The sequence below is a fragment of the Camelina sativa genome, chromosome 7 (genome assembly GCF_030686135.1).
Source record: "Camelina sativa cultivar CO46 ecotype springtype chromosome 7, ASM3068613v1".
NCBI lineage: Eukaryota > Viridiplantae > Streptophyta > Magnoliopsida > Brassicales > Brassicaceae > Camelina > Camelina sativa.
The window spans coordinates 25,995,936-26,023,095 of NC_141886.1; the positions used below are offsets into that span (position 1 = coordinate 25,995,936).

At 32.9% G+C, this 27,160-nt stretch overlaps 1 protein-coding gene and 1 long non-coding RNA gene across 3 annotated transcripts; both read left to right on the forward strand.

The window, feature by feature from the left end:
* Positions 1–9,804: 9,804 nt before the first annotated feature.
* On the forward strand, positions 9,805–11,191 carry LOC104702292 (uncharacterized). Its single transcript, XM_087457058.1, has one exon. It carries the CDS (start codon positions 10,211–10,213, stop codon positions 11,066–11,068), a length of 858 nt encoding a protein of 285 aa, XP_087313184.1. The 5' UTR covers positions 9,805–10,210; the 3' UTR covers positions 11,069–11,191.
* Positions 11,192–12,838: 1,647 nt separating this feature from the next.
* Positions 12,839–14,094, forward strand: LOC147941714 (uncharacterized). 2 transcript variants are annotated; one of them, XR_015561142.1, is made up of 3 exons: positions 12,839–12,974; positions 13,116–13,168; positions 13,450–14,094. It is a non-coding gene; the product is annotated as an uncharacterized LOC147941714 (long non-coding RNA). The 2 variants fall into 2 exon arrangements; XR_015561141.1 differs by having other exon boundaries at positions 12,850–13,168.
* Positions 14,095–27,160: the final 13,066 nt, after the last annotated feature.

Genomic DNA, 27,160 nt, shown 5'->3' on the forward strand with positions numbered 1-27,160 from the left:
TATAGTTTGATATAATTTTTTATTGTGTTTTATATATATATTTATATGAATGTTTTAATCATTATGTATGTAATTTATATTATCATGTAACTTTTATTATGTAATAATGTGTGTTGTATAATAAAATAAAGAATATTTTATGTTGTATAATATAGAGAATATATGTTATAATTTATTTATGAGTTTCTATTATTATTAGTGAATTTTGGAAACATTAAAAACTATATTGCAAATTAATTAGTTTTTAAAGATTTTTCTGAGGGGTTATTGCTGGAGCAAACCACCCTCAAAATCTTCATTTTAATTATTTGCTCCCTTCAAAATGAGGAGTTTTGTTGGAGATGCCCTAAGCATCCCCGCATGATTCTTTAAGATATTCATATCGAATGAATCGTATTTTAGATATCACTTTATAACAAGATTTTAATAGTTAATGAATTATCAAAATATCACATTTTTGCTGTGCTACTTAAACTTGCTAGTTGTATGAAACCTTCCTAGCTAAAAGTTTAGAATTGACCCTAAATACAAATTTTGGTATTTGAGATGTCTTGTAGTCTACTTTTGTGCTAGTTTCCTCGTTTGCACCTTTTTAATTGAAAATTGCATAATACATGCTCTAATAAAAATAGAAACAACGCTATTAAAAATGTTTTACTTGAGGTGGATTCTAAGATCGTGGTTGGGTTTCTAACTTCCGGGATTAATGATAATCATCCTCTGTCTTTCCTAATACGATTGTGCTATGGCTTGATTTTGAAGAACTGGTTAGTCCGTATTCGTCATGTGTATAGGGAGCAGTGGTGGAGCCAGAAATTTTTTTTAGAGGGGTCCAATAATTTTTTTTTTCTTAAAGTAATAAAAATGTAACATTTTAGAGGGTTAAAATGTTTTTTTTAAGAAAAATAAGAGTAAAAATGCAATTTTTGGAGGCTCAAAATAGAAATTTAGTCTAAAATGTGGTAAAAATATAAAATTTATAGAGGTCAAAATCAAAATATAAAATTTGTAGGAGTCAAATTACAAAATTTAGAGGGGTCACATTAGAATTTATAACTAATAATACACAAACAAAAAAAACTAAGTGGGGTCAGCTGACCCCAATACAACCTTACTAGATCCGTCCCTGATAGAAAGGCTAATTGTCTTGCAGACGGATTAGCGAACTATGCGTTTTCTCTTCCTTTAGGTTTTCATTCTCTTGATGTTAGTTCTGTTGATGTTCAAGGTCTACTGTTTGAGGATGTTGTTGGTTGCACTCGTGCACAGACAGGTAGAGTGTAGTTTGTTTTTTCTTTTCTTTTTCTAATAAATGAGGAGACCTTGATTCCCCCTCTTCTACCAAAAAAAATGTTTTACTTGAGTTAGGTTTTTTTTGTTAATTTTAGATAATTCATTTTTTATTCGAATATTAAAAATTTCATAATAAATTAATTAAACCGTTGACATCTACTAACGCAAACATGAACCTTTTTACAATTCGAGGTCGGACAGTAAGTTAAGACTACTTTCTTATCTTTTCAACATTTTAAGATTAACTATATACAAGTTATAATTGCGTTCTTTTGTACGTAAACATTACCTGTACGTAACTTATAACTCGTAATGATAATACTATTGACTATGGTAGACGTGAAATGATTAATCTAAGGGAAAGATGAAAGAAATAAATTTGATTGGGACATTGAAGATACGGAGCCAAAAGGATTTGATTCGAGATATTCGCAATATATGTCTGCCTAAAAATGATTACCGTGTGCAGCCACAAGTTTGACGATACTCTCCACAAATATGCAAATGTATTTTTGACCCTTTGAAATAAATGAAGAGACGAGACGTACCATTTACACATCTATGGTTGCTGATATCTTTAATTTGATTCTGGCCTTAGTTGAACTAATCTACGATGACTTTGATTGGAGGTAGAATTTTTACATTTTCAAGATTTCTTAGCGAAAAGTTGGTGTAATCTACGATTACACTAGTTCTATATATCTACAACACAAGGTCAATAAGACTGTACGTAACTTTTAGACGAAAATATACAGCATATCTGGTACGTAGTAGTGTCGTTGTTGTGTGTGTTTTTAACAAAAAAAAGTTACAAAGTTTGAAACGTGGTGAATTTTCAATGTATGTGAAAACTTCTACTTCAAATAATATGTTGAGATACTTAGTTTCGTCAATTATATAAAGAGCCACACGCCTTTAAGTCCATAAATAAAAGTAATATAGTTGTAAAAAAATTAATGTGTTTGTTACTTTTGTTTGACGAATGTGAAAACTATATAAGATTCTCTGAAGCTTTGATTTTGCAGAAAACAGTTGAATAACGACTACACTGAGCGACTATATATATAGTCGCTAAATTTGCCGATTGAATTGCGACTACATGATGACTTCACTGCAACTGATAGAGATTAGTCGCTATGTCGTTGTTAAATTACGACAAAGATCATAGTCGTAACTGTAGTCGTAAATTGACGACTATTTTATGGCTAAGTTATTGCTTGAAAATTACTGTCGTGATTTAGTCGCTCATTTGGCAACTACACCAACAACAGAGAGAAATAGTCGCTAAATTAGCGACTAATAGGTGACTCTTTTGGCTTGTTTTTCTTTTCTGTTGTACTTTAAAACCTCAAACAGCAAATTTTTCTACCACTTGATCAACTAAGTGATAATCTATTAGTGAAAACCAAAGGAAAATTAAATGACATGCTACCTTGAGTTAGTACGATCCAACAATTTAGTATTCACGATTTGCTCCGTTGAAGCGTTATTCTCTCGAAAATGTTTCCAAGAAAACCTTGAAAACTGTAGTCCATGTGCCAACTTATACAACATCAATATTACAAATTGTGAAATTTACAAATTTAAATCGAAATGACATTGAAACTGAGACCCAATATAGTATAAGCAAAACAAAGAGAGAGACAAAACTTGCTTAAAATCTTAAAATATTGTGTAAAAATTTAATATTGTCTGAAAATATTAAAATTTAATATTGTGTGAAAATAATTATTTCGGCAGTTGCTAAATAAAGTTTTTAAAATTGTGAGTTTGCCACAAATTCTTTTGGTAAACGTTTTTAATCATTTTTTTCCTTTTAAATTTGTTCTTCTTATGTAAAATAAAATGTGAAGAATGAATTATGTTTTTATGTTTCTATATTTTTATGTTTATATGGATGGATATATGTTTTTATGTAAAAAAAATATATTTTTTTTTTGAATTAACAACAACATTTTATAAAATTAACAACATAAAAAAAATTGGGCTAGGCCCAAATCCGTTACGAAACCCATATTCTTCCTACTACTGAAACTGAGACAACTTATCTTCTTTTTATCTCTTCGACGAAACCCTAAAGCCGCCTTCATCTCCTCTCATTCTCTCTTCTCAGTCTCTCTTTTCAGTCTCTCTTCTCAATCTTCAATATGTTCGTAGTCTCTTCTCAGTCTCTCCTCAGTCACACGATGCTTAATCGAGGAAGAAAGAGAAAACTTGTTCGTAATGTTTCTCAGATTCCCGGAGGGTAACGACTACGGCCTACCAATCTACCCAGTCAGTACGACTTCACGCCGGCAGTCCAAGCTCCTCCTCCGCAGCAGACACCTGAAGAAGAAGTCCCCATTTTGCCACGACATTCAACGCAATCCCAGATCCGGGACTATCCTCCGCCTCAACAACTCTTCAAGATGACCCTCCGCCTTCTCCAGCTCAACGCTCTCAGACTCATAGTCATCAGACTCGTAGTCATCCATCGCATGAATCGTCTCAAGGCAACAACTTCGAAGAAGAAACTGCTGCGGTGTTGCCGAAACTCCAGGAGGACGTGGCTCGTGATCTAAATGCCCTGCTTCTGGTGCCAAACAGGGATACGTTCACCACGGTCCTCTCTCCCACACCCATACCGAACACTGATATGTTACGGTTTTGACTCACTTTGACCCCGTTTATTTGATAGTTTTGTAGTTGTTTGAGTCCTTTTCAGGTTATAATAAGAGGCTAGGAAGCTAAAAGCAAGGATTGGAACAGCAGGAGCAATCGGAGCAGAAAGGAGTTGAATTGGAGCAGAAAAGCTGATTTTAGACCCAGGAGCACATGCTCCCGATTTCCGAGCACATACTCCCAACTCTACGGATTCATGACGACACGTGGCAAACATCTAGGCGCCGATTCCCTGCCTAATTCCCCTTATTTTAGGCGATCCTTTGTGAGAGAAAGAGGGCTGAGATCGCTTTTTAATAGGAAGATTTGAATTTGGATTCTTTCCTTATTTTTCTCTACTTGTATGCTATTTAACCTAGGGTTTTTAGGAGAGAAAATATACTTTTTCTTTTTGGTTTTTGAGCGACGTTTTTGGTGAGAGGAAGAAGAGCGGCTACCTTGAAGCATTCTCTGAACCCTTTTTATTTTTATGTCATTGAATTTCTCATCTTTTGCTATGATTCATTTCTCTATGTCTGAGTAGTTTTCTTTGCTAGATTAGGGGTTTCAAAAGGGGTTTCATGGGTTAGCAACATAACACAAATAGGGCTTTATATAATCGATTGTCTTCACTATTGTTAGACTTAATGCTTAGGTTGATTTGATCACCCAATCTATGATTCTAGGTTTATCTATTCATCAAAAGTGTAATAGGTTGCTAGAAAAGACATTAGTGGGCAAATTATCCTAGACCTGCGAAAGTTGATGTGTAGGTGATTTGTGAACTTATCATTCCTGTTCTTTAATGCTTGTCTGCGATTCTGGGCTCAAACGACAGTTTAGGGTTTATGGACCGCCGAGCATGTGCTCCGGATGTCTGAGCACGTGCTCCGCGTTTCCGCACAGAATCGATCAGATAGAGTTATTGATACCACGACAGTGGATCAGTTTATATTTATGTTTGAGTTCTAGACTGGTACTTAATCTAGGCCTGGGCATTCGGTTAACCATTCGGTTTCGGTTCGGTTGTATTCAGTTTCGGTTATTTTGGATATAGTAATATAGTAACCATTTGGATATTTTTGAAATTTCGGTTCGGTTCGGTTCGGTTTCGGTTTGGTTATTTAAATAAATAACCATAACTAACATAAATTATATTAACATTAACCAAATAAACCAAATATAACCAAAACTAACCGAATATAACCAAAATTAACCAAATATACAATAACAAAAATACATAAAAGGGAAAAATATGGATTCAATTTTACAAAATAGTATTTAACTTTGTAAATTCAAAATAATAACATTTACATATATTGATTATTTAAAATATTTAATTGTTTTGAATCTAGAAATAATTTATATTTTAAGTTTATTTTATAGTTTTGCATAATATTAAGTATATAATATTTGATATCTTCTAGGTTTTCGGATATTTCGGTTAACCATTTAATTGTCGGTTCGGTTCGGTTCGGTTTCGGTTAGTTTGGATATAGATTTTTACTAACCATTCGGGTATTTGAAGAATTTCGGTTCGGTTCGGTTTGGTTTTTTTCGGTTCGGTTTCGGTCGGTTATTTGGTTATCGGTTATTTTGCCCAGCCCTAATCTATGCCCTGAATAGTTGTTTAGTTGCTATCTCTGAAATTCCCGAGAATCACCCCTGATCTAGTGTTTTGTTTATTGTCTTTTTATACCGTTTTAATCGCGTTACTGTTACCAAACAACCCCAACTTTGAATTGTCTTAGCTTGAAATTGAACCAAAAAAACCATAGAGTAAAATTTGGTCTTCGTGGGATTCGACCCCTAAGTACTACTTCTTTGCTGTGCACTTGCAGTAGGAAAATAGGGTTTAAAACTCTGTGTATCAAACACCCAATGGTATGATTTTCCTCTTCTCATGTATTGTAATGGTGTTTTGTGAATGTTAGAAGAGAAATTGGTTGGTCAATGTTTTGCAATGGTGTTTTTTGTCTTGGTGAGTCAATGTTTTGTGAATGTGCGTATGCGTATTGTTTATTTTGACTCATTAACTGATGCCTCTTGTATTGATCTCATTTCTTGTGGTTCATGTGTATGGAGGTTTACTTGTGCGTATGCGTATTGTTTCTTTTGCAATTGTGTTTTCTGCAATGGTGTTTTTTGTCTTGGTGAGTCAATGTTTTATGAACGGTGTCTTTTGCAATGGTGTTTTTTGCAATGGTGTCTTTTGCAATGGTGTTTTTTGTCTTGTGCGTATGCTTATTGTTTATTTGGTTCATGTGTATGGAGCTTTTAAGTAACCTACTTACTTGTTTTATTGGTTCATGTGTATGAGGTTTACTCTTGACAAAGGATCGAAACTTGTTCGGAAGATTACTAAAATTTTTCTAAACAAATTCGAAAGTCCCTTCTACAGCTGGACATGTGTGCCGCGGGACAAACAAGAGAGATACTTCCTTGAGTTCGCGGTAAGGATTTATGTCACATAGCTTTACATGTCTTCTTTTCACTCACAATAAGCCTTCGTACATAGCTTTACATGTCTTCTTTTCACTCACAATAGCTCCTTTTTTTATTCTAGAAAACCCACATCTGGGATCCTTTGATAACCAGGACTGTTCAAGCTTGTTTTGAGGAAATCAGTCAAAAGCGGATCAAAGAAATGGTTAGCACTGTGAGGACTAGTCGAGTTCAACCAAACTGGATTGAAAATACTCTCTGGAGAAAGATGGAGGATTACTGGGACACTGAAGAAGCACAACAAAAGAGTAAAACTTACTCTGATGCCTGTATGTCTGACCGTAACGGCCTAGGTCCTCACGTCCACCTCTCAGGGCCAAAGTCATATCGACAACTTCAAGACGAAATGGTTAAGTAGCTGTTATTTTTGCCACTTTCAATTCTTACATAGCTGTTATTTTTTTTAGTTAATCTCTGCTAACATTGCAGGTTGAGGAATTGGGAAGAGAAGTCCGACTTGGTGAGGTTTTTATCAAGGCACATACAAAGCCTGATGTTACATATGTTGATCGGAAGGCAGAGAAGATTGCAGAAACATATGAGAAGATTGTTCAAGAGAGGTTATCTCAGCTCGAGGCAGAGTCTTTTGCTGTGTCAGATGGAGAATAACGACCACGGGACCTCACAACAGAAGAATATACAGAAATTTTCCTTGAGGTTACTTTTTTTTAAAACCAATACACATTTATAATCTTGGAGTTTAATTTGTCATCCTCTAATCTTAACTTTTCTCTTATTTTTAAGTCCACTGAGAAGGATTCAAGAGGAACACCTTATGGAGTTTGAAGCCTCAAGGACTGCCTTGTCAATGGAACGCATAAGCAAGCATGTGGCTCTTCTACCTTTGTGGCTCTCGAAGAACAGTTGAAGGAAGCTCAACGCATGATAGAAGAACAGGCTGCTCAACTACAGCGGCGTGATGCAGAAATTGCTGCGCGTGAAGCTGAGCAATCCAAAGTTATTGCTGCCCAGAAGGACAAGATTGACCAATTCTCCATCGTGGATGAGTTTCTGAGGGAATGTGATCTGCGGTTTCAGAATTTCGTTGCAAGCCATTCAACTAAAGAGACAACCACAGAACCTCTTCCCCAAAATGATCCAACTCGAACTCCATCAACATCTGCTTAATAGGTTTCTTTATCTTAACTCTTTTCGGATGAACTCAATCCCACTCTTTTCGGATGAACTCTATCTCACTCTTTTGGATGAACTCATTCCCACTTTCAGATTGTGTTTATGACCTTTTTTTATTTCTGTAACTTGAATATGTACCGTGTATTTCTATATTTCAATATTTCGATATTATGTCTTTCCAAATTTGAATCATTCAATTTAAATTAGTATAAAAGAATGAAAAGAAGAGGATAAAGAGAAATTAGTATATGCAACATTCAGATTCTTAAATAAAAAATAAGTGACTATATAGCGACTACGAAACCCATAGTCAGTACTTAGTCGCCACACAATTATACGACTAAAAACCGACAACAGTAAGAAGACCACTTGTCTGTGATACTTAATCACACCATAGTCGTAAAACAGTCACTAATTTAACCACTACGAAACGACGACCTTATGACAATCTAATGACTAGAGGTTTTGGTCGTAAAATAGTCGCAAAAAGACAACTATATATACGACTATATTAATTAGCGATTCTCGATCTCCAACTGCTTGCATTAGTCGCTATTTAGTCGTAACCACAGTTTGTACGACTACAAAACGACGAATAGTGTAATCGTTAATCATCTATTTTCTTGTAGTGTTGTTACGATCATTATTTATCGTGAAGGGGGGACCTTGTGTTTTTCCTATATTATGGCTATGTTTTCTAATAGTGTTTTGTTCTTTTTGGTTTTCCCTTTTCATTGTCGACGTGAATTGAGAGTTTTGGACCAAAGCTAAAACCCAAAGCCTCCATTGACATCACATTTTGGCCAATCATTTTCCAAAATTCTCGAAAGTCTTTAAAAAACTATTAAGTATAATGTATTGAAAGATAATGTGGACTTTTATGATGCTTTTGTGTTGGGATACACATCACATTTTTCTGTCATCTAAATATTTATTTTTATATTTCCGCCAAAAAATAAATATCTCTTCACAATTACATATTAGGTGTTCATTGGTGTGTATATTCGTTGTGTGGTCAAAACTTATTGCCTTAATGGAGTTTAATGAGCTCTTCGGAAATAAAAAAAAAAACTAACTCTATCATCAAATTTTTACACAAATGTCTTGTATTTTTTTTTTTTTTTTGACCTCATAAAGTTCTTCTATTTAGAACTATATCTATGTATGACAAAACTAAAAAAACAGTTGATAAAAATATATAAACTTCAAAGACAGTCTAATAAACCAGGCTAGATACGATAGATAAATTTTCAAATGATAATCTTTATGTTTTATAATCTCATGGTCTCGCTATGTTCAGTAGGAAAAAAACACTCTCTTTCTCTTTTCTTTTTTTAATACTAAAAACTAAAAGGTCTCAAATCGTCGAACTAACATTATAAATCATATTATATAGTAACAAAACAAAACAAAACAAAACAAAAAACACAAACAAATGGTTTTTCCGAAGTTCTATTACAAAAGATATTATTTTATCGTTATTGGGCAATACATTGAGATGAACCACTGATGCGTTTTTTTACGAAAGCGATGATTAGTTTTGTTTCTGTAAATTAATGTCGATTGAATTTGCATAAGAATGGTTTTGTCGCACCATAGACAAAACGATTCCATTGCCCACGTGCCTTGGACTCGTCTTTATCCTACTACACTTCTATTGGTCTCCTCCTAATCTCCAAATGATTAGTGGTTCTTATTTTAACGTCAATTTTCAATTTAATTTCTGAAAAACATTTCTTGTTTTTTTGTTCTTTACAATGTCTATTTCAGATATTGTCTAGCTATACTGTTGACAAACAAACAAAAGTCTAGCTATGAAACCAAAATAGTGCTCAACCAAATTTCTTTTGGCTGCAACTGCAAGTGTCAAATTTTTTATAAGTTTGTTTAAGCTAATGAACATTAAGAATTTTATGATATAAACCTATATTCCTATAGAATGGGCCATTTATACAATCTGATCATTGCTGGGCCATCATTCGTTTTATATCATCTTTATGGGTACTCTAAAATCTTCAAATCAACTCAACTGTTTAGTTTAATCAAATCAGTTGGGTAGATGAGTTGGGCCTTTCTTTATGGGTCCTTATTCTCCCTTCAACAATACTACAGAACATTCAGTGAAGTGAAGTTACCACTTACCCACAACCACAAGCAGAAAAGCTTATTCATCCAGTTTTAACTATTGGCCGACTGATGAGAGTAAAAAAAAGGCACACAAAGGTGTTATAAACCGACTTAAAATAAACTATTACAAGAATGAACCATCTTTTTTTTTTTTTTTTCCTAATAAAATCTTAGAAATTAAATGAACTTTTCTCAGTCAATATGAATACGGCAAAACAATTGTAGATAAACAATTATGTGATTCCCTAATCTAAAAAGAGCGAGCACGTGGCATTACAATCATGTTGTAGATGGATAATATGAAGTCTCTCACTCGTGGGATATTCAGAATCACATCCACTTCTTCCTCCGCTCCTCTCGTTTATTATCCACAACCCCAAAAAAAATCAATCACTTGTTCTACAAAAAACGACATGTCAAGAAGAAGGAAAAAGAAAAAAAAAATCAAATTAGGTTTTAAAGATTTTTTTGTTTTTCTCTGATTTAACTTACTTCGGTCTCTTCCCCTATAATGGCGCTTCCACACATAGTCTCTTCACCATCTTCAACTTCACTATCTCCATCTCCTTCCTTCAAATCCAAGCCACCGTATCATCACTCCTCCTCCTTCAACCCTAGATCTCTATCTCCGTTACGGAGTGATAATTATCGCCGGCGTTGTAAGCTCTTCCGTTGTTCATCTTCTTCTTTCTCCGAGAAGCATCACAACAACGCGAAATCTCCTAAATCCGATGACATCGTCGAGCTACCTCTCTTCCCACTCCCGCTCGTTCTCTTCCCCGGAGCAATCCTCCCTCTCCAGATCTTCGAGTTCCGTTACCGTATCATGATGCACACTCTGCTCCAATCCGATCTCAAGTTCGGCATCGTTTACTCCGACTCCGTCTCCGGATCCGCCGCTGAAATCGGTTGCGTCGGCGAAGTCGTGAAACACGAGCGCCTCGTCGACGATCGGTTCTTTTTGATATGCAAAGGACAAGAACGGTTTCGAGTCACGAATCTTGTCCGCACGAAACCTTACCTAGTCGGAGAAGTGACGTGGCTTGAAGATCGTCCTTCAGGTGAAGAGAATCTTGATTCGTTGGCGAACGAGGTCGAAGTTCTGATGAAAGAAGTGATTAGGTTATCGAATAGATTGAATGGGAAGGCTGAGAAGGAAGTGCAAGATCTGAGGAGGAATCAGTTTCCGACGCCGTTCTCGTTCTTCGTCGGAAGTACGTTTGAAGGAGCTCCTAGAGAGCAGCAAGCGTTGCTTGAGCTTGAAGATACTGCGGCTAGGTTAAAGAGAGAAAGAGAGACGTTGAGGAATACACTTAATTACTTGACTGCTGCTTCTGCTGTCAAAGATGTGTTTCCTTCCTCGTCTTAGTGTGTGTTCTCTACTTAATTCTACTGGTACATAGAACTCTGAATCTCTCTATGCGTTTCCTATATTGGGCTTTGTCAGTAATTGAATATACGAAATTTATGAAATACTGCAAAGTTTAGTAAAGATTAATATGGTGGTTATAAATGATGGTGATTTTGGTGGTTCTTGAGCTAGACTGTGCACTAGCCTAGAATAGATTATTAGTCTGTAAGCGTGTTAGAATTATGGTACTGGTTAGTGGTCAAATTACCTTTGCTGTAGATGAAACTAAGTATATATCTTATACTTCACATTGATACCAAAAAAAAAACTAAGTATATATCGTAGTCCGTAGAAAGTCAGAGTTTCCATTTTTGCTTTTTTTCTAAGACATCCAATTGCGTAAGCTTCGGATGTGACAATTGTCGACAATAAAGATTTATCTACTTGGGATGTGACGTGGCCATGAAAAATGTATACCTTCCTGGAATTCCTAAACAAATGAGGGAGTTGAATACTTCCATCGACGAGAAAGAAATAGGAAAAAAAATACAAACAAAATAACATGAAGCTTTCTCCTTTTTAGTAGAAAGCTGAAATTGAACGACCGATTCATTGAATCTGTACATGGTCTCTTAGTTATGTGACTATCTCAGACATCAGTTTTCATCTCCAAATTCTAACAGGCCTTACTCCGTCAAAGTCTACCTCCAAACTCATTACTTGGTAAGAGACACAAAACCCAGTTTATGGGATTTCCCCAAAACATCATCCAAAAAAACATATCACCTACAGATCATCTTGACTGGGAAACGATACATGTATAAAACAGTCATTAATTCTGGATTTAAGAGAATTAGTATTACGAATTTTCCAAGTTGTAGTAACTCAGAATTAGTATCATGAGACAAAATCAACGAATGCAGCTTAATTCACAAGGTAGGCAGATTAAATTTCTATCTCGTTTCCTGATCACATGATATGCAAGTAATAATCATCATGTGTCACCTGTTTCTTATGGTTGGTTGGTTGGGTAGGTGCAGAAGGATTCGTGCATATCCGGCTCGGTACCGAGCCTAGGTCATCATCAACACTGTACAACAACCGAACCGGATCATCGGACCGGAGATGCAACAAGTGGTTTACCATCATCATCTACATCATCCTCGCCATAACAGGTCAATCCATCGCAAGACTCCTCGAGAACTTCTACTACCTCCACAAAATCAACAAATACCGTAAAAACAACGGCATCTGGACTCAATCACTTCTCCAGTTCATCGGATTCCCCATCCTTATCTTCCCTTTCCTCTTCCTCTGTTTCATAAAACAGAACCAACTCCCATATACCTTCATCCAACGTTCCAACAAATACCTCGCCATATTTTACTTTGCTCTCGGTATCATGATGACGATTCAGGCAGCATCATCCTCACAGAGTAAATTCCAGATACCTTTTAGTGTTTTCACTCCCGTCTACACGACGCAGATCTTATATTCACCGTGTTTTTTTTTTTTGAATTTAATGTTAAATCTATATATAATAGCAAACCCATTTTTAGGGACTGCTGATGTCATCTTTTTAATCCAACGGATAAAATTATTTTATTTTCTCGTCCAACGGTTTAGCTCTAAACTGATGTCATTAATTTATTAAATGAAAAAGGCACTTCTCTTCCTTTCCCAAATCGTCGCTTCTCTTTGTAAAAAACCTGTTCAATTGCTTCTTTTCAGATCTATATATTTGGAATTCGTTCAATCATTTTAGGTTTTGTGGTTTACATTTTATCTATTTACTTTTTTATTGGCGTGAATCACTGCAAGGAGTAGTTTACTCTCTCTTCTCTTCGAATAACTGAATAATTTGTCAACAAGATGTGACACGATGGTAGATGTGACACCCATACCATCGTTACTCTTTAATTAGGTTGGTGTTCTCTTTTATGTAACTCTAACCTCTTCTGTCTCTCTTAATTATTTTCCAAACATGAAGGTCAAGAAGAATTAAACTTACCAGTGATCCTTTCACTCGTACGTTCTGATAGAAATGTAATCCAAAAAATAATAGGGAAAACTGAAGATGGGAGTCACTTTCATTCCGACCGATGGAGAAGTATATTGGTTAGTCTCTGATGAATGGGGTTGAATTCATATATCATACCCTCTGAGTTAGTCGCTTATTCCACTAATTGTCATAATTAAAGGCATGTTAATATATAAAGCCATATGTTGATTTTTTGTGGAACTGGTATTAACCATAATTATAATGTACTGTTTAGATTGACTTTGATGAATTAGTTCATTTGCTGATTACAACCTCATTTTTGTTTGGATTTGATACTGTCTGAGTTTTCTTTAGTTAGATCATCAGAGTTTCTGATTTTCATCATTTTGGTATGCAGGATTATTGACATTTAATCGCTCATGTTGTAGACTGTAAACCTACTGTTGTTATTAATCCGTGGATATGAAATAGCAGCTTTGCTTCGAAAAGTTTTTATTCTAATCAATGATTTTATTTTTTTTCTTAAGTTAGTTTTTATTTTTCTAAGTGAAAATAAATGTGATTAGACTTTAAGTTTAACCAAGGTATATATACAACACGATACGCTTTTATAGAGACATATAAGCCAAAACACTTGTTAGCAGAATGATGCGTCAAAGATAAAGAGGATTATGTTGCAAGTCATGACTCTGTTAGATGAAGGGGGGAGATTTCTATGTTTCCAAACTTAAAGAGTGTTAAGTTTTTTGTTCGAGGAAAGACATGCTATAAAATTTGTAATTTGGCGGTGGTAACGTTTGGGAAATCAACACGCACCCGCATCACTAAAAGTATCCACCTCCACAGACTACAGTTTGTCACTAACGTTGCACCGCTTGAGTCATGAATTCGATATCTTTATTATCATATTGTATTCCTATATTGTATAGGACAGCTCTACATGATCAAATCTAAGATATAACAAAATAATTAAAATATATTGGCCAGTTATTTCAAAAATCAAATACAATATATGAAATAATTAACAGATGTTTAGCCATTTTATCTCTTTGTGTTGTAACTATAGAAGGATATTATGATTCTTTACATCTATCTTAACATTTTTAGACTACATTTTTGTTCTTTTTTTATCTTTGTATCCAAACAAGTCTCAATTAAATTCTCTACAATCCTTACAACCAAACACAATCATTTCCTTATTTGATAATATTAATTTCAAATTTCCTAAAATCTATCTATCTAATTTAAAGCTATATGTTAGATTAAAATTGAATTCTTCTTTCACTTTTATTTAATCTTATTTTTAATTATTTGAATTACTATTTAATACATAAAGTTAAAAAAATATTAGATTTTTTTTAGCATATGATGTGATTTGAATTTTTATAAAAGGATATATATTTTAAAAATCTATCTTAACATTTTTGAAGTATATTTTTGTGCAATAATCTTTTTTTGAAATGATTTTCCAAAAAACCATGGTCTTAAACACTATTAATCACCATAAATTTGATTTTAATCATATTTCATTGTATTTTTGACCATGGTTTAAGACCATGCACAAAACCAAAAATCATAGTTCATTGTATTTTTTAAAATATACATATTTATTGTTCTTTAAAAGTCAATCCATATAATTTTATTAACAAGTACTGTTAATTATTGTAAAAACACCAAAATAATATATATATATATATATATATATATAAGTGCATTGATATTACAAAACAAAGAAATTTACTATGGGGTAAATTTTTCAAATACAACATATTATATATAATATTCTAATATTTATATTAACTAAATAAAACCTGATTATATTAGTATACTAACTTATTTAAATGATTTATGAAAACGAATAGACCCGTGGTGTACCATGGGATAAATACTAGTTTATCTTAACATTTTTGAAGTACATTTTTGTGTCATCCTCTCTTATCTTTGTATCCAAACAAGTCTCAACTAAATTCTCTACAATCCTTACAACCAAACACAATCATTTCCTTATTTGATAATATTAAGGGACAATTGCATTTTTTGTACCTTTATTTGCATTTGAATGAAATCGTAGACCCCTTATTCGATTTTCGAGAAACATAACCACTAAAGGTGCTGAAATTACAGTTGACTCCCTTACGGCCAAACAAAAAAATAGAAGCCGAAATGACAGATGTAACCCGAGGAAGTCTGCAATAGATTTCTTTAAGGTGAATTACAAATTGACGTCAATAAGAAGACATAAAAAGACGTCTACTCCTTAATTATAATTAAAAAAATTATAAAAAATAATTTGATAAACCTATTGATCAAATAATAACCACATAGACTTCATGCATTAAAATAAAATAATTTACATATAAACGAGTCAAATTAAACAAGAAAAGGTTGATTAGGCAAAAATTATTTGATTTAGGGTTTGCTTAAGTAGACTTCTCTGCAGATTATTGGTGGTTGACTTTGTTATGTCATCAACCATTAATATTATATTATCTTAATTTCACCGATAATTTAACCAAACCGATACCTGAACCTAACCGAATACGTATTGATTCTTTGATTTTAACCTAACCGGATAATTTAATTTAACCATATATATACTTCTCTCTCTAAGTCAACCCTAATTTTTTATGTGATCTCTCTCTCTCCAAAATTTTTCTCTCAAAAATTCCAATATTGTTGCTCTAAAAAATTCAGCTACATATACCCACAAAATATTTCGTTGTTACAAAGATAAATATGAAAACCCTAGATTCTCTTTTATTTTACTTGCCTCTCTCTCAAATATATCTTGGCTTTCCAAAAAAAAAAAAGTAGATCTAAAACTCCAATCTATCCTCTTTTTTCTCTCTTGTTTTTTTTATTGAAGAAGTTATGCAAATGTGACTCTACGAATCTCCCTCCAGATCTGACCTTCATTCATATTCAAATCTAATCCCAAATGTTTTGTTTTCATATCTACCTACCAAATCTAGGTTTTTAGTTTTATGTTGGTTGAATTTGGGTTCTACATGGGTTTTCTTATTTGGATCTGAGAATAAAAAGTTTAGTTCTTTCTGTTTCGAGTTTGATCTCAACTTTTATTTAGATTTTTATGATTTAATTGCTTGAAGTCAGATTTTTTACCAAAACTTGTTCTTGTCTTTAATTTTACAGGCAGAGGAGAAAATTAAACAGGAGATGGTGGAGGCCGAGAATTTTACAGCCGGAGGAGAAGATTAAACAGAAGATGGGGCGGTGGAGCAGTGACGGTGGAAGAGAATTACCCCGAATATGTTTGTAAATAATTGAGATTTTGATTTGATTTGATTTTATTATTAATTTAATAATTATGATAAATTATTTTTGTATTTTTTAAATAAAAAATTGAGATTTGTAATTTAAAGTACGGTTTAGTTTCCTAGGAAGAAGTCTTCAGCATAATCATTACAAATATTAAATTGATTTGATTGATTTGCAGACGGTTTAGTTTCCCGTGCAGAAGTCTACCAGAGAAGTCGTCGACATAATAAAAAATATAATTTTTATAAAATTATGGTAGGTTTCTCTTCTAATTTGTCAAATTATCCAAAAATTGAAAAAATATCCTAGAAATTTGTAATTTCAATAAGATTTAGTGTAACAACTAATAGCTAAGAATACCCTTCATTGTAATGTTGGAGACTGAAATCATTCACAATTGGGTAATTCTTAAAAAGTTTATATATCACTTCATTTCATACTTATAATTGTAGAATTCTATATTCTTAGAAGAAGTCTTTCGGATAAGTCTTCAGCATAATCATTACAAATATTAAATTGATTTGATTGATTTGCAGACGGTTCAGTTTCCCGTACAGAAGTCTACCAGAGAAGTCGTCGACATTTTTATAAAATCAGATTTCTCTTCTAATTTGTTAAATTATCCAAAAACTGAAAAAAAAAAAATCCTAGAAATTTGTAATTTCAATAAGATTTAGGGGGGTGTATTGGATAGAACATTTAGGATGATTTTGTGGGATTCAGAAAATTTTAGATTTTGAGAGATTTGAGTGAGTTTCTAGAATATTTGGTAGAATTTTAAAAAGTTATTTGTGATTTGGTGAGATTTAAAAAAAAAAATTGGGTGATTTTAGAAGATTGTTAGACAAAAAATAAAAAATTTGGTTTTACTGCTCAACACACAGGTCTAACTCTCTTTACCCAGAAGTGAAGATCAGCTAGTGAAGATGTCGTCAAGAATGCTGTGAAACTCAAGGCACCACTTGTCATCATCCTTTATTGATCTTTGATTTGATGAAATTTAAAGAAATAAACGAGCAAGAAGAAAAAAGAGAAAACACATATGACGTAACGATAATGATGATGTTGTTGTTGTTTTCTTCTTTTGCTTTTGAAAAAACTATATGGCAACAAGAACAAAAACTAGCAAGTGTTCTCATCCTCTCACTATGAGGCCTGAGCAATGTTATAATTCTATAGAATCTTAAAAGAAACATAAACGCCGAAGTTAGATCATTGATGACTTGATTCAAAACAACACGATTAGAATGCATAATTCATTATAAGAATCCTATGATGATAAGAAATTAAACGAACATGTAAGATCATCAAGAAAATAAGCTCTAGTTCCTAATTCTTCTTGTCTTGGTCTATCTCTCTCCTCCTCATATTCCTTCCCCTCGACAAAAACCCGACTCAGTGGCTTCGGAAGCTTCCTCCAATTCATTCCGGTGCTGCGCATGGCGTGAAATCTCCAACCATCCGACCGAACATCGAAGACAACTTCAACATAGAAACATGGAGACGAGCATAAACAAAATGGTTAAGAACAAAAGACGATAGGATCATGTATCAATTCGATTATTGGAACCATTATCATTCTCACAATCGAACCTCTGTTCTAATCAATTGATCCAAAATCTATTGTATTTTTTGTGTGTTCGAGATTGATGAACAGACGACGACCGATGATGAAAGAGAATGCTCCAATTTTTTTTATCATTTAAAAAAACAAATCCATCAAAATCACATCTCTAGTAGTGAGATTTTCTCATCCGTATTTTCAACTAAAAAAGGTATTGAAAATCACCCAAAATCAGTATCAAGAGGATTTTAAAAAGAATTGTTAACTTTTGAATAACACTGAATTTGATAGGACTTTTTGAAATTATTAATTGAATAACATGCAATTGTGAATGATTTTGAATGATTTAGCAAAATTTCAAATTTAATAACATAGAATTTGAGAAGACATTTAGAAATCCCTAGTTGAATAACATGTGATTTTAATAAAAATCTAAAATCATATAAAATCTCTAATCTCTAAAACCAGGATTATTATAATTATTATAATTTGTACCATATCTCACCGAACTCTGTATTCTTCAACCCCGCCGCTTCATCTTCGCCGCCGTTTCATCTTCGAACTAAAAAATCAAAAAAAATATTTTTATATTTTCAATTAAAGATTTTTTCAATTATACAGACTTCACACAGAACTCCCACACGTTGACTTCCAAAATAAGTCTAAGTTAATGACCTAACTGCCTAAAAAACCAATAACTTGATTTTTCCATATGTATAATATATAATCATTTCAAAAACATACAGAGGCAAGTACATATCATATATCAAAGAATACAACAAGAAAATCTTTAAAATTATTCACCAATTTGCAATAAATTGGTTTTCAAATTATGAAGACTTCATGTTGATGTCAACCTTGTAGACATAAACTAGCCTCTATGAAGATACTTCTCTTGAAGTCTATTATGTGTGGTCTATTTTTGGAATTACAATTTAATAAAGCAGACACCGGATGAAGTTTACTAGGATAGTTGACTTCTTTTGTTGTTTTACTTTGTTAATTTTTTGGTCAGTTTTGCAATTAAAAACATAGAACATAGTAGGCTTCTTAGAAATTTTCAACAAGTTAACTTCGATTACAGTCTACTCTGGTTATTTTTGCAATTGACCAAACCATTGACTTTGTAGTAGACTTCTAGCTAACAAGTAGACTTCATCTATCCGTTAACTAGAAAAAGTAAACTTCGTTGTGGTTAGTTTTGCAATTGACCAAATTTGACTTTCGCCAAGTAGACTACATACGAAGTCTCCAGGAATGTTGACTTCGTTTGCAGTCTGCCATGGTCATTTTTGGTGTTGACCAACATTTTAATTTTTAATTAGTAGACTTCTTTTGCAGTCAACTAATTAATTTTATATCAATAATATTATGGTCAATGCTTAAATATTTTGGTCAACCCCAAAAATAGTCACTATAGAAGTCTACTCTTTTATTATCATAAGAAGACTTAGTCTGGCAGTCATCACTAAAAAGTCAAGAATTTGGTCAATTGCAAAAATACACATTAGTAGACTGCAAACGAAGTATATGACGGAAAGATTATAATGCAGTCTGAATCATATTTTTTTTTGTTTTCAAATGAAATTAAGGAGACTGAAATTTCAGTCTACGGGCTCGAAACTCGATAAATTTTTAATTGCAAAACTAACCACATAGTAGACTTTACATGATATTTTGACGGTTAAACTAACAAATGAAGTCTAATTTCGCAAAAAATCAAGAAAAATCATGAATCTACCGGAAAATAACCTTATGGGTGGTTGTTTCGCAATGTCAAGCAGCCGAGGACGTCGTCTTTAGTCACCAAGGAAGAAACCCAGCACCAATTTAATCACTATCCAAGAATCATGACATATAACAAGATGAACACACTTGCAAATTTTCTTGGATTAAAATAGAGAGGAGATGGAAGAAAATGAAGTTCTCATAGCATTGGATGTTATTTAAGCTCACAAATTCAGGTTGTTGAAGCATTAAGAGCTTCAAATTTGGTTGTTCATGGTTGTTGGAAAATTGATGGTGGTGGCACAACCGTAAATAAAATAAAAAGATGAGGATATTGATGTAATAAACATTTTTGCAAAAAAATCAAATAAATTAGAATAATGGCATTTTTGTGAATACAATGAACACATAAGGATTTAATTGGGAGAAAATGACAAATGTTGGAGAAAAAAAAAGAGGTAGTCAGTTTTGCAATTGACTCAAGTTAGGGGTCTAATTTTGCAAGCACCCCTAATATTAATTTCCTAAAAACTATCTACCTAATTCAAATCAATATATTAGATTAAAATATAATTCTCCTTGCACTTTTATTTAATCTTATATTTAATTATTTTAATTACTATTTAATACATAAAGTTAATAAAATTTTAGGTTTTTTTCAGCATATGATGTGATTTGAATTTTTATAAACGGATATATATTTTAATTTTTTTCTTAGGATACTTATAACCAAACAAGTATATCCACATATAGAGCTCGAAATACATTTTTAAAGTACAATAGGTGCTATCACTTTTTGGCTTTTTGCCAACTTCGGATCAGATTTTTAACTAAAATTATAACCGATTCAATTATCCGGATCCTCCTTAAGATTACCGAATATTTTGGGCCGGTTTTTAATCCATAGCGTACTTATTTACATCCAATTAATGTTAATTAATGCTCTTTGTATCTTAGGAAAGATCTAATTTACATGCCGAATTTTTAGGGCTGAGTGTTCTTATTAGCTTTAAATGTACACTATAAATCCAATAATATCAATTGAGAATCAAAATAAGAATATGCCATATCATTCATTCCTAAATCATAACTAACCAAATCATAAAATGTATATTCTCAACTTGCGAATGAAGAGTTTATACAAAACATATCTACAAGCGTTAACAGTATATATATAGATGCAATTCACCATCGACTACAAACACCACTAAACTATTACAGTATCATATCAACAAAATAATAGACATGTGGTGTACTACGGGGTAAAACCTAGTTATAAATATTATGGGTGTCATCTAACTCCCCTACCCTTCATGATGATAGTTTTACCATGGAGGGAGAGTAGTCAGAGAGGCATGTAAGTAATTGAATCGGTGTGTCAAACGAAAAAATCTTTTGGAAAGTCCGTCGCAGGTCCAGTACGATTAATATTAATCATTTATTTTCAACTGTTCAATTTCAATGTATCAGAAGTAATAACAACAAAGCTGCCAATCTTTTAGAGAAAAAATGATTTACATGCCAGAAGAAAACTTTTGTCTTTCTTTATAAAACTAAATTTTGTAAAAATACTCATATTTTTCTTCTTGGCAAATATAGTGATGCTAGATATAGAAAAATGTTACCATTTCTACTTAACATGCTGCAACAATTAAAATTGATATTTCATCCAAGGGTTACTATACCAATTTAACGAATTTAGTTGGAAACGCCTATGTGTATATAAGTATATTTAATTTTTGGAATATTCTTTGGATGTTTGATTTAATGGGAAAGTGTTTTCCATAATTCAAAATGGTTTATCTGTTGTGGATAATGATGAGCGTAAGCCGATGATATTGTCTTAGGCTTTGGCATTGTTTATGTTCTTTTAGGTTTATAGTTTAAAATTTGTAACAATGTTGTTCTGGAAACGTTGTTGTATACTTTTCTGTGTTTGGCAGATAAAAATCCATGTGACTGGTAACTTAATAAGTAATGTTGCTTTATATGCGTCTTGGTTTGGTTACTACCCTAATTGTGTCTACTAAGTTGCTACATGATTTCTCTTGCATCTTCATATTATAAGAAAATAGTGGAGTATATATAGGGAAATTTATGCTAAAGTGTCAATTTCATCATTTTAAAATTTTGTTACTACGGAATATAAGAAGATCAAGAAATAAGTTAGTAAAAAGTATCATAAAGTATCATTGTTCATTTTGACTCAAAAAAAACAAGAAATTAACTGGTGAGCATCTTAAAATCTAAGTGAACATAGTTCATACATCTTTTTTTATACACATAATTCCCTCTTAATTGATGAAACACTAAAAGAAAATTTAGATTTTCTTTTTGCATTATTGAAAAATATATTTCTAATAAGTACATTCAGATTTTAATTTTAATGTATAAGAGTTTCATGGCATTGTATTGGCAATATTTTTTAATTAAGTATGTATACGGCTACATAGTATATATATACTATAACATCAATTGTAACTTAAATCGAACAGTAGCAGTAGAGCATGTATATACATATCTGTTTGTGTTTCTATTTTTTCTCACATATGATTATGATTTGTGTTTTGTTCACATTGTACACTTTATATCGATCTTGATTTAAAGTTGATAAATGAGCTCATGACTTTAGAATATTTCTATTTTTGCTGATAAATATCCCTATATATGTCGGACTAAAACATAATTAACAATAGAGTTTGTAGTTTTTTTTTTGGTGCAGGATATACTTCTATTGAGATTAAATGTGGTTATAACAACACAAATTTAGATCTATTTGCCAAGCTAACCACTACAAGAAAATGTCGTAAAGTTAGCATATGAATATAGCGTTTTTTTTCCTTTATGCTATAGTTAACATACTGACGTATTTTAGATAGCGTTTGGGTAATTGTAAACGCTATATTATGTTTTTAGAAGTTACAGTTTTGTTGAAGCGTATCTTACATAGCATTACAATGTTTAAAACGCTGTCTTTAATTTAGGCGGAAATTTTATTTTTCATTTCCCCGCTAAGTACTTAGCTAAAAAACCAAGCGCCCAATTTTTTCATTATTCCCTTTTACCTTTGTCGAAATATCTCACATTCTTTTCTTTTGCTTTTCTGTTCAAGAGCTAGGGTTTTTCATTTTCTTTCCTTTGATTCTTAGATTCTTGTCGAAAATCTCACATTCTTAGATTCTCTATCTCTAAGAAGTTCTTTAGCTCTCTCCGAAATTCTCTTATCTCTCTCAGATAGTCTGTCTACAAATTTATCAAAATCGTAGGTACAGATTTGGATTGAATTCTTATAATCGTATGTTGGGTAATCGATTTTGGGTTTCGAGATGTGTATATCCGTTTTCTTTTCGACAAATTAGACAATTTTTTAGGATTTCTGTTTCAATTTTTTAGGGTTTTATTCGTTTCAGTTTGGATTTCAATTTTTTAGTTCTGTTTCAATTTTTTAGGTTTCTGTTTGAATTTTTTGGGATTTCTGTCAAATTTTAAGGTTTCGATTTGTTTTGTCTGACTACAATCGATTCTTCTTTACAAGATTATTATGGTTTCAATTGGTTTCAGTTTTTAAGGTATCAATTTAGTTTTGTCTAACTAGGGGTGGGCGTTCGGGTACCCTATCGGGTTTCGGGTCGGGTATTTTCGGGTTTTCGGGTTTAGAATTATAAGACCCATTCAGGTAATTTTAGATTTCGAGTCGGGTTCAGGTAAACACCCATCGGGTTCGGGTTACACCCAAACTACCAAACTAAACAAACTGATTGTAATCATCAAATATAAAAAAGTCAACTTCATCATACCATATTGAGTTCAACAAAAAGAAATGACAAATCCAAACACAAAAACAATAAGTTCATAAACCAATAGTTCTTGATTTCCTGAAACATGAAATGACACCAAATTTAAAGTTAGAATCATATAATCTATCTAAACTAATATATGAAAATTGGCACATATGAAAATGAAAACTAATTTACCTAGTAACAGAGATTAGAGAACTTGCAAACTGTCTTACTTTTCTTGTGATGTCATGGTCAGGGTTGCAAAATCTGAAAATATAATGAATAAACACAGATTGTAAATATTAAGTAAAATAGAAGGAAAAAAAATTAAAGAACAAAGATACACACCTTTCTCAAGTTGATCTTCATATTCGAATTCATCAAGTATTTGTGCATTGGTAAGCACTTTAGATTCAATTTTAATATCTTGTTTTATCCATTGTTCTGTACACATCAAAACCTCAACCATATAGTGAGTTAGACAACTCTTATATGGGTTTATTATCCTCCCACTAGTGCTAAAAGCGCTCTCAGATGCAACAAAAGACACTTGCATAGCAAATAAATCTCTAGCCATCTGTGACAAAATGGGATACTTGCAACTGTTTATTTTCCACCAAGAGAGTACATCATACTCCATTCCAAACATCACTTCAGGGTTCTCTACTTTGTCTTTGAGATATGAATCCAACTCATTTTTGTCTCTAACACCAATCTCTTTTAGCAAAGTATTGTACCGATGCTCAATCTTATGTCTACGGTAACCAAGATCATTATCAACGCCATCCATTCTATTTGCTTGGAAATCTTGAGTAGACTGAGATGATTGGACATTTTCCTTTTTACCATATCTTTCGCTATACTCTTTGAACATACTCTCTAGAATGGTAAGAACTGACTCATACAACCCCTTAGACTGTGTAGAGTCTTCTCCATACAACTCGTCAAAACACATTTTCGCAAACTGCATCTTCTTTCTTGGATCAAAGACAGTAACTATTACCAACATCTTGTTGATGTTCTTCAAGCCATCCCAATACTTATCAAATTTCTTAAATATTTCTTGAGCTTTCACCCTCAGATCACTATCAGAGTTGTTACAAAGCAATTGAATCTCTGATGCTATGTTCACTATCTCACCATAACACTTGTGTGCATTCAGAGTTGTAGAAGCTGAGACTACAAATGTGGAATCGTAAAAAATGTTTAGGAACTTATTTAGCCTTTGAACTGCACGCCAATCAGCCATTGAAGGAGGTCCAATCCATTTTTTACCACCTATAACCTCCATGAAATGATCATTGTACAGTTTTTCTTCAAGCTCCATCTTATCAAAAGCTTCCTTGTACTTAACTGTTCTTGACAACATCAAATATGTGGAATTCCATCTAGTTGTTACATCTAATGGCAAACAGCCCCTTGTCATCCTACTAGATTCTACCTCAAATGCATCTTGCCTTCTGCCTCCTGATCTAAAATATAATATAACATTATGCATTGCAGCCACACTATCATCTATTTTATCCAATCCGTCCCTCACAATCAAATTAATAATATGACCAGCACATCTCATATGTAGAAAATCCCCTTTCATCACTAAAGAATCATCAGATATCAAAGAGAAGCTGGATTCAAACGTTGACAATGCATTACTATTAGCTGTTGCATTGTCCACAGTGACACAAAATACCTTCTCTATTCCCCAGTCAGCTAAGCATTCAAGAAGGACTTTAGCAATGGTAATACCTTTATGATATGTGACATATTTGAACCCTATGATCAGCTTCTTTAACCGCCAGTGAGCATCAATGTAATGTGCTGTTATAACCATATAACTTGAACCTAAAAAGAGAAAGAAAGATTCAGCCAAATAACACAATAAACAAGTCTAAAAAAAAATGAAACAAGCTATTGATTAAAATAAACATTACCAGTGATCTCACACTTCCAAATATCTGTTGTAAGTGAGACTCTTTGCCTTCCTATCAACATAAATGTGAACAATGTCTCTTGTTGTTGTTCTTCTTGAGTGAGGTTTGTACAAATTTACCTTGATGATATAAATAGAGAAACATACTTCTATTAAGTAAGATACAAAAAAAATAAGTAGATAAAAAAAAAAATTGATTACCTTGTCACAAAAGTGTTTCCAAGCCATGCTTTCAATGAAAGCCAATGGCAACTCTCCTATCACAAGCATCTCATTTGATGCTTCTCTGAAAATCTTCTCAGACACTTTTCCACTCTGAAAATTCTCTTGCATATTAATAACTTGCTGAGCCTTATCTTCTTTTTCTTGCCATGCCTTGTATGACTTACAGATATGAAGATGATTCCACAGGTTTTTAGTCCCTGACTTTGAGGGACATGAGTATTCTTTCTTGCAATAGTGACAAACACACTTGTCACGGTCTTGTTTTCTTGTGAAATGATCCCATACATTTGACCTTGGGGGGATTATCTTCTTTTCTTTAGGTTGTTTAGAAGTAGCTCCATTTTCTTGTGTATGTTTCCTTTTGCCCCTTCGATCCTGAGCTGGAGTCATTTCCTCTTCTTCTTGTTCATGTTCTTCATTATCTCTAGCATCTTGGTTCGGAGATGATGATGAATCCATCTAGAAATAAAAAAACATACTAAATCAGAATTCTTAAACAAAATCATAATGTGTATTCAGTTTTAATCATGCTTCTAATTATTATAACTCAGACTAATTAACTGTTCGTTGACTCCACTACTAAAACAAATTCAGAATTGAGGCCAAAAATAAATAAAGTACAAAAGAAACACATACACACTCATACACACAAGCAATGAAATGGAAGAAACCCACTCCAACACTTTAAATTAATTCTTGTGGAGTTGATGATGAATCTATCAAGCAAAAAAACATAGACACACACACAAGCATGAATTTAAATATAATTGATACTAGACTACAACACAACACTCGTAATAAAGAATTCAAATAGCTTAAATTAAATTCATATTGTTAGTTTATGTGTTAAGTTATTTGATAAAATCAACGAAAAAGAAGGTGATTTACCTGATTTGCTTTGAGATCTCAGATGGAGGAGAGTTGGGGAACGATGAGAATGATTCTTTTAGGGTTTCCAGTTTGTTAAATTGGGGGATTTTCTGGTTGGTTTGAATATCACAGAAATCGAGATATGGCAAGTCGAGAATCAAGAGAAACAAGAAATCGGGAATGTTATGATCTTATGGATGCTTTCGGGTGTTTAATTGGGTGTTCGGGTATACTCGATCGGGTTCGGGTACCCGTTTTGTTTAATATGAACACCCGATCAGATAGTTTGGATGATTTATACCCGACCCGAATTGCTTACTTCGGGTACGGGTTCGGGTTCGGGTATCGGGTGCGGGTATTTTGCCCACCCCTATGTCTAACTATAATCGAATCTCCTTTTGCAGGTTCTCCCTTTGCAGTCTCTTCTTTACAAAATCCTAGCTATCTATAGGTAATTTCAGTTTTATATGTTTCATTGAGTTTAGAAGCGTATTCTATAGTCTGTATCTCTGTTGGTTTATTGAGTTTGAATCTGTCTGATATAAGAATCTATTGTCACAAATGTATGTATTCGTTTGACTATGGAGCTGTGTAACATGGACAAGTCTTGGGTTTGGCTTCCAAGGTATGGTTTTATATTGTTATTACTAATAATTTCTTAACTTACAACTGATTTTCTTATGACTGTTGATTGAACTTGAAAGTATTTTATAGGAATAGTCTCGAGTATGAG